A 9,026-nucleotide genomic window follows, 5' to 3' on the forward strand; every position below is an offset into this window, starting at 1 on the left:
AAAAAAAAAAAAAAAAAAAAGATAAAACCAAGTCTGACTTCTTCATCTCCTTTGCCTTCCTGCAGGGTAGGGGGCAGTCTGTGCACTGGAGATGCTTAGCCCAGCACCACAGCTACCTGCAAACTTGGACCAGTTATCTAACCTTCATTAACGCAGTCTCCTTGTTGGCTAAATAGGGATACTTCCCGTATAGAATGGCAGAATGGCAGGAGCGATCAAGGATTCAGTAGGAGCGGCCAGGCGCGGTGGCTCAAGCCTGTAACCCCAGCACTTTGGGAGGCCGAGACGGGTGGATCACAAGGTCAGGAGATCGAGATCATCCTGGCTAACCCGGTGAAACCCCGTCTCTACTAAAAAATACAAAAAGCTAGCCGGGTGAGGTGGCGGGCGCCTGTACTCCCAGCTACTCGGGAGGCTGAGGCAGGAGAATGGCCTGAACCTGGGAGGCGGAGCTTGCAGTGAGCTGAGATCTGGCCAGTGCACTCCAGCCTGGGCAGCAGAGCGAGACTCCGTCTCAAAAAAAAAGAATTCAGTAGGAGCAAAATGTTCATTATCATTGGTAACACTAGTTACTATTTACTGAATGTTTTCTTTGTGCCATTCTCTATGTTGGTGTTCAGATTAAGTCAGATGGAATAAAGGAGGAGAGCTCATGATCTCCAGCCGTAAACAAGTATGTGCTGAGCATCTGCTCTGTATTGAATCCTATGCTGGTCCTCATGTGTGTTTTTGTTTGGGGGGTTTGAAAAAGGCCACCTGCGTGGGGCACAGGGGAGCATCAGGAAGAGCAGCTAATGGATGCTGGGCTTAATAACTAGGTGATGGGTTGATCTGTGCAGCAAACCACCATGGTACATGTTTATCTATGTAACAAACCTGCACGTCCTGCACATGTATCCCAGAACTCTAAAAGTTGAAGGGGCCAGGTGCGGTGGCTCACACCTGTAATCCCAGCACTTTGGAAGGCTGAGGTGGGTAGATTACTTGAGGTCAGGAGTTTTAGACCAGCCGGGCCAACATGGTGAAACCCTGTCTCTACAAAAAATACAAAAATTAGCTGGGCAAAAACAGAAAAAATTATCTGGGTGTGGTGGCACACACCTGTAGTCCCAGCTGCTTGGGGGCTGAGGCGGGAGAATTGCTTGAACCCGGGAGGTGGGGGTTGCAGTGAGCCAATATCACGCCACTCTACTCCAGCCTGGGCGACAGACTCTGTCTCAATCAATCAATAAAAGTTGAAGGGAAAAAAGAAAGAAAAAGGCCATTTAATTATCCCCTCTCTATACAGATTCTCAGCCAACTGAGAACTGCACAAAGGAGTTAGGTAGAGGTAAAAATAGAGATTGTATTATAGGTAGAGGTCCAGCCAACACATGGCTCAGACCCACAGCCAGAGTGCACCTTCGCCTCCTCCCCTTTTCTGTTTCCTGGTTTAAATCTGGGTTCCAGGCTGCAGAGTGAGCAGCATGGGGAACGGGGACACTAAAGGGCAAGTGTCCTGGGGGACTTACCTGGAGCTGTCAAGATGGTAAGATCAGTCCTTTTGCCTGCTTACATGCAACTAGGTGCTGCTGTGTGACCTCTGGATAGTCCTGGCCCTACTGCAGGAGGCCCCAGGTGTACACCCTGCTGACCCCACCATCAGAACCTCTGGAATGTTGATGCTAGTTCTCCAAATCTGTGCTTTCCATGTACCATGAAACTTGTTGCCAACTATTATTTCTTGATGTGTGCAAATGGGTTATGTAATACCCAACCCATAGGATGCTAGAAGGACTGGGGAGAAAGCACTTGATCAGGGCCTGGCACTCACTAGGCCCTCAGTGGGGCTATCCCGGTAAGCCTGGTTCAACACCCAGGGGAACTAAGCCTGCTGTTGCAGATTATCAGCCGTCTGCCTGTGTGCCGAGAAGTCTCTTAAGGGGCTAAATGGTCAGGGTAAGTCTGTGTGCTGAAGTTGGAGATGTGAATTTGGGAGTGATCAGGGCTCAACAGAAATGCATCATTGAAAGACAGGCGTTGGTGCAGGATGGGCCTACAGAGGTCCATTGTCTGTGCAGTGGGCTTTCAGTCCCATGTTTCAGATGTCCTCCAGGTTTGGGACGGGAGAGGCAGAGTTGTTAGGGGAAGGGACAACACCCCTGAACCTCCCTCCAAACCCATATTTAGGATTGTCTAAGGCCAAATGGTGAAATAAGGCCATTGGTTTCCCCAAGGCCCCCTGCTTCCTCTTCCTGCACCCGTCTACTCTTTCAGTGCCCTTCCTCCAAGCACCCGGGAAAACAAGGGTCCAAAAACAAAAATCTCCAAGACAGAGGGCAGCAAAATAGGAGCCAAATGCAGCCCACCACCTGCTTTTTATAGCCGGTGAGCTATCAGTGGTTTTTACATTTTTAATTGGTTGAAAAAAATAATATTTTGTGACACATGAAATTCAAATTTCAGTGTCCACAAAGTTTTGTTGGAACACAGCCACAACCATTTGTTTACAAATTGTCTATGGCTGCTTTCAGCTGAGTTGAGAAGGTATAGGCCTGCAAAGTCTAAAATACTGACTCTCTGGCCCTTTAAGGAAAAGCTTGACCAATGCCCTGTTTTAGGATGTGTCTTGCACCCAGGAGATCTGCTTTCCAAGGAAAGGGCAAACCAGTTAAATCCAGGCAGATGTGCAGAGGAGACACTGGACGGGGAAGCTTTCCTGATCCTTCCGGTGACACTGGAGGCGCTGAGGGGAGATAACTCTCTAATCCTACAGATGGGACTGCTTCTGTCCACACTGAGTTAGGGGGCATGGAAACAGTGGGTTCAGGCCTATGACTCATTCTAACAGTATAGATAGCAGGATTCAGAAGGTGATTACTAGTCTCCAGTGAGCCCACCACACCAGCTTGCCTGCCAGGCTGGTGGCAGCGATTTTACCTGAGGCCTTTCATGTTCCCAGGGTCCTGCAGGCTGCCCTGGGCCGGCCCTGAGCAGTATATTCATTGCTTACCTTTCTCCTGTCTCTGCAGAGTTTGCCTTCTGCCAGGTGGATGCCTCCATCGCTCTGGCCCTGGCCCTGGCCGTCCTGTGTGATCTGCTCCAGCAGTGGGACCAGCTGGCCCCTGGACTGCCCATCCTGCTGGGATGGCTGTTGGGAGACAGTGACAACCTCGTGGTCTGTGTGGAGAGCATGCATCAGGTGATCCCGGGGTGTCAGGGGAGTGGGAGGCAGGGTTGGAGTGTCCTAAACCCGCTGGATGCAGCACCTACAGCCTCAGCTGGGCTCGTTCATGCTTACACACAGAGCAGTAACCACTAGGAAAGCCACCCACTGGGTGCTGCCGAGGGCACAGGGACACTCTCAGGCTGACTTCTGGGGTGCTGATGGTCAGCCTCCAGATTAGCCAGGGGAGAGAACTCGCAAAGAAGCCCCTGGATGTGGAGAGTTTAATTATGGAGACTGCTTGTTAGTCAGTATTGGAGTTAGCCTGGAGCTTCCTTCCCAAAGTTAGGTCTGAGGGTGAAGCATTTTCAGAGAATTAGGATCTTTGCTGGGAATTTCCTGCTTGAAGAAAACTATTACTAGCCCCCTCCAGGGTGGGTGCAGTCACAGATAGGGAAACTGAGGACGAAGACAAGCAGCAAAAGCCTCCTGAGAACTGAAATTGATCGCCACCAGCATCTGACTCAGCTGACCTTGGCATCCCCAGCAGGCCAAGGGCTCAAAAAGCATTGTCCCTGTTTATGAGAAGTTTGGAGACGTGGTACGTGTCTGATAAAATGACCTTGAGAATCATGGTGTTACAGAAACAGGACGCAGCCTGGTGTCCTCTGTTTGGAGATTCCTTCTCTGGCCTGCTGCAGAGATGACCTTTCCTCCCTCGTCTCCAGTTTCCAGCTGCACCTTAAGCTCCCTTGTTGAAGTCCCCTTTTCAGCATCCATCCCCTAGAGTATCTTGACTTTGCACCACAAACACATCTTTATCAAGGTCATGTTAAGTCTGGGGAAAAAATTCCTCTCTGCTGGAGAAATACAGTGAGTAAAAATAGAAGGTGACCTTCAAGGCTGCAAGTGGTGTGTGTACATGGGTGTTGACAGGCGAGAGTGCGCCCTCTGTCCGGTGGGGGAGGGGACATGACACCCTTCTTGTACCTGGCAGGGTACTGCTTGATCTGGACTGGGGCTTGTCACCATTCCCTGTAAGACTGACTTTTGGCTTTTTCATCTGATTTAGGTGGAAGAAGACTACCTGTTTGAAAAAGCAGAAGTCAACTTTTGGGCCGAGACCCTGATCTTTGTGAAATACCTCTGCAAGCACCTCTTCTGTCTCCTCTCCAAGTCTGGCTGGCGTCTTCCAAGCCCTGAGATGCTCTGTCACCTTCAAAGGATGGTGTCAGAGCAGTGCCGCCTCCTGTCTCAGCTCTTCAGAGAGCTTCCACCAGCTGCAGAATTTGTGAAGACAGTGGAGTTCACAAGACTACGCATTCAAGAGGAAAGGACTTTGGCTTACTTGAAGCTGCTGGCCTTTTTGGAAGGAAAGGAAGGGGAAGACACCCTAGTTCTCAGTGTTCGGGACTCTTCTGCAGAAGCGAGGCCATTAACTCTTCCAAGAACAGAAGCAGCATGTTGAAGAAAATTTGGGGGATTGGAATGGGGCTATGTGTGGATTTTTCCTCACAAATCTGCAGGAAACATGTTGAACATAAATTCAAAAATGTTATCCCATTCATGCCTCCCCTAGTTCTGTGAGTCTAGTCGTCTGTCACTTCTCACAGAGAAACTTTTCTTCAGTTCACTCATTCAGGGCAGCCTACTTTATTGCTGCTACTGTAGGAAGTGAGGCAACTCCGTTGCAGATTTACTCTATCCCCAGGTGCAGGCCACCTGCAGGCCTAAATGAGCCTTTTTCATCCCCCAGGGCCTCTAATGCCCTGCCATAGCCTCCCTACATTCTCTGTGAAGGGACTACACAGAGTTGGATTTTAGCACACACACATGATCCCTCCCCCCTCCCCTTTTCTGGCTTTATGTAGGGGCTGGATGGGTTGGCAGACAGCCCATTTGGTCAGATTTATAAATTTTGTTCCATTTTAGCAAAGCAGAAATATGTTCCAAATGTTGGATCCTAGAAGAATTCAGGATCAACCTTGCACAAATAATTTATTTTTATTGTCTGCATGTGTAAGTCCTCCAGTGACCTACACATTCCATCTTAATTATTCAAAGAGCCATTGAGCACTCCCCCTACCCCCAAAAAAGCATGCTAATGCTAGGAAACCTGATTTTGCCACCCAGCGAAAGTATATCCATGCTCTTAGCTGTGAGGGAGGAACCTGGGGAAAGGAGAGGCAGAGAAAATAACTTATTCTATGCCTACATTGTTTACCTATCACTTGCTTGGTGGCAGTAACAAGATTCTCACTTAAGATGCCATTAAACACATTTATCAGCCGGGCGCGGTGGGTCACGCTTGTAATCCCAGCGCTTTGTGAAGCTGAGGCAGGCAGATCATGAGGTCAGGAGTTCAAGACCAGCCTGACCAACATAGTGAAACCCCATCTCTACCAAAAACACAAAAATTAGCCAGGAGTGGTGGTGCGCACCTGTAATCCCAGCCACTCAGAAGGCTGAGGCAGGAGAAACGCTTGAACCCAGGAGGTGGAGGTTGCAGTAAACCGAGATCACGTCACTGCACTCCAGCCTGCGTAACAGAGCGAGACTCCGTCACACACACACACACACACTCCAGCCTGGGCGACAGAGCGAGACTCTGACACACACACACCCTTTGCAGTGATTTTAATCTAGAAACCTTAATGATTTTCTGCCTTTTCAAGCCCAGCCCATCCCTCTTCCTCACATACCCAGCAGGTGGCGCTCTTGCATACGTTTTGCTGCTGTTCCAGTTTTTCATTGGCTCACCATTTTTTATTTATAATTTCAGAGTAAGTGTTACCCACTAACAGTTATCTTGAGAATCATAGCTTTGGATGGGTCGTAGCCTCATCCGCATCCATTTTTCATCCTACTGATCTGAAAAAAACATTTCAATCATAGTATATAAAGTTGCTCCAGATTTTAGGGTCTGTAAAAAAAAAAAAAAAAAAACCTAAATACTCAGGTGAATGATCAGTTAATTTTGATGTTTCAGAGTCTGAAGGGGCGGGTTAGAGGAGAGTGAGTTTACAATCATTTTCTGGGCCGGGCGCGGTGGCTCAAGCCTGTAATCCCAGCACTTTGGGAGGCCGAGACGGGCGGATCACGAGGTCAGGAGATCGAGACCATCCTGGCTAACACGGTGAAACCTCGTCTCTACTTAAAAATACAAAAAACTAGCCGGGCGACAAGGCGGGCGCCTGTAGTGCCAGCTACTCGGGAGGCTGAGGCAGGAGAATGGCGTAAACCCGGGAGGCGGAGCTTGTAGTGAGCTGAGATCCGGCCACTGCACTCCAGCCTGGGTTGCAGAGCAAGACTCCGTCTCAAAAAAAAAAAAAAAAAAAAAAAAAAAAAAAAACAATCATTTTCTACTGCAGAAAAGCTCATATTTCAAATGTCATTCATCTCTCTTTGAGATACATTTAACACTAAAAATGCAGCTGTAAGCCAGGCATGGTGGTGCACACTTGTAATCCCAGCTACTCAGGAGGCTGAGGTGGGAGGATCGCCCAGGAGTTCATGCCTGTGAAAGGCCCCTGCACTCCAGCCTGAGTAACAGCAAGACTCCATCACTAAAAGAAAGGAATTTAAGAACAAAAAAGCAGCCATACTGGAAGTATAGGAAAGGGGCTTTGTAAGAGGCAGGAAAGAAGTTAACTCAGTGTCCAAAGTTTTGTCCTAAAGAGAACAGGAAATTCCCTGGGTGGTTTTGCAACCAGTCGGCCCCAAATGTGGTTTCTGTGATCCTGAATTAATTACCTAGTTAGGCAGCTGTGTAGCCCACACCTGAGGGAAAGTTGCCAACCTAACACTTTTTGTTCTAAGACCTAGCTGGTGAGACGTGAGGGACTTGGTAACATAAATGTGGTAATGACCACAGAAAAATAATTATGAAACTGGCCCAACAAAGCCCAGCTCAATGGAAATGGCCAGCACTTCTTTTTTCCTCCATTTAAAATGGAATAAAAGCAGCTACATTATACATTTTATACTAGCAGGTACTCTGTACACAGCATGTCTTATAATATGTCCACATGTTATCTCCAGAATCCTAGTCTGCAAAGTGGGTGTTCTCACAGCTGTTGACTGGGACTCACCCCAGATTTGGACGTTGATTCAAACATGTTTCCATTGGTTCTGTATCTGAAATCTTGTTACTAACCTAATAGAAGTGCCTAGGGAAGTGGCTGTTTCACACTGTTTGATGAGATGTTTGGGGTCATCTCACCAAAGAACAAACCAGACTACAGTTGCCCAGGTATATCAAGGGGTCAGTGTAGAGTAGGTGCTAAAAGTGAAACTGGTCCCTCTGAGGTCACCTACTCTTGGCTCTGAGTCCTAGGGTCCAGGACTTGGGTACCCCCACGGCTCTGCACTCATGAGTCTATGGCTCTCTGTCCATCTGGCCATAGTTCAGAAGCCTGGCTATCTCCACCCTTATGCTTTGTCAATTTGGTTTAATACATAAAGATGGTTTAGTTCTTGTCTTTTAAACACCTTCACAGATATCATTTGCACCTTGTCAAAGGTGAGAGATGAATAAAGCAGGAATATTATCTTCGTTTTACAAGGAAACCGAAGTACCAAAGAGATGAGGTGATTTGCCTAAGACCACATGATTTCTATGGGGCAGGGCCTGAACTCCAGCCCAGCATTCCTGATCCTTACCCTGGACTCTGGCTCCCTGGGCTGTGAGGGGAGTACAGTAGTGGGAAATGCAGGCTACACTCCAGGGACTCGAATCCCTGAGTGGCAGGCCAAGTTCTTTCCCCAGCAGGTCCTGGACCTTCCAGCTTCAGGTGCAAGCTTTTTGGCAACCTGTATGAGCGCAGAGCGAGAAGTGCCCTAGACCGGACTCCAGATCGTTCCTAGTGGAGCTGTCAGCGGCTTTAGCCTCACTGGGCGCTAGGTGGGGGTGTCTGCTCCGTACCCGGACGAAGGCGGGGCGCCCGCTGGCAAAGCGCATTTTCCAGCGCAAGCTGTTGGGGTGTGGGGCTGGCGGGAGAGGGAAAACAGGGGAGCGCGCCCACCATCAGCGTCTGTGCAGCCCCACCTGGGCCGCGGGTTGGTCTCAGCCGGATCCTGCAGCCCTCATGGAGCTAAGGCTGGGCGAGGCGCCCCCACGGCCGGGGAGGGAAGAGGCTGGGAGGACGCAACAGGCCCAGGCTGTGCCGGGCGGGGAGCCTCGACGGGCAGCTGCGCCCCCAGCCCGAGGGCTGGGGGAGGCCGGGCCGACCAGCAGACGGAAAGGGTGGCGCTAAGTCGCCTTCAAGCCCGCACGGCTCTCCCGGCCTTTCCTCCTGTCCTCGGAGTCAGCTCCCCCGCCCGGGACGTCCCGCGCCACTCCGCGCCTTTGGCCCTGGCTCAAGGTCTTGTGATGTGATTAGCAAAGCCAGCGCCTTGTCCTCAGACACTCAGCCCTGCCCGGCAGGCCCCGGCGCTCAAGCCCTGTTTACTGAGCCTGGGCGGGGAGGGGGCGGAGAAATGAGCCCGGGCACCATCGGCAAGACTGCCGCGGCGGCCGCCCGCGTGGCCACTCCCACCCCCACCCCCACCGCGACTCCACGTGCAGTCGGGCTGGAGCCGCCACCGACAGGACGCAGGCCCCGAGCCCCCGCCTCCTGGCCGAAGCACCCTTTGCAAACCCGCCGGGCTGCGCGGATGGTTGCGATATTCTGGCATTTTGCAATTCCCGCGCCCAGCACAAAACCAAAGGTGGGAGCTAAAAGCTCCACAGGTCCGCCTCGGAGAACAGGGAAGGGAAAGACACGTCCAGGGCTGCAGAATCCCGGCCACGCTAAATGTACCGGGGCCCTCCGACCGCCCAGCCCCAGAGAAGGAAAGCCGTGCCTTCCCGCCGCCACCCGGCGGCACCCACTGGGGCCGA

At 50.8% G+C, this 9,026-nt stretch overlaps 1 protein-coding gene across 3 annotated transcripts in view; it reads left to right on the forward strand.

The window, feature by feature from the left end:
* THADA (thyroid adenoma associated) overlaps window positions 1-4,708 on the forward strand; it is a 359,044-nt gene extending 354,336 nt beyond the window's left edge. For all 3 annotated transcript variants that reach the window (XM_011935906.1, XM_011935908.1, XM_011935907.1), the window contains 2 exons: window positions 3,012-3,181; window positions 4,218-4,708. In XM_011935906.1, coding sequence (XP_011791296.1) covers window positions 3,012-3,181; window positions 4,218-4,613 — 566 coding nt within the window. In that variant the 3' untranslated portion in view covers window positions 4,614-4,708. The remainder of the gene's footprint in view (window positions 1-3,011; window positions 3,182-4,217) is intronic.
* Window positions 4,709-9,026: the final 4,318 nt, after the last annotated feature.

The sequence above is a fragment of the Colobus angolensis genome, unplaced genomic scaffold, assembly GCF_000951035.1.
Source record: "Colobus angolensis palliatus isolate OR3802 unplaced genomic scaffold, Cang.pa_1.0 Scaffold15, whole genome shotgun sequence".
Classification (NCBI taxonomy): Eukaryota; Metazoa; Chordata; class Mammalia; order Primates; family Cercopithecidae; genus Colobus; species Colobus angolensis.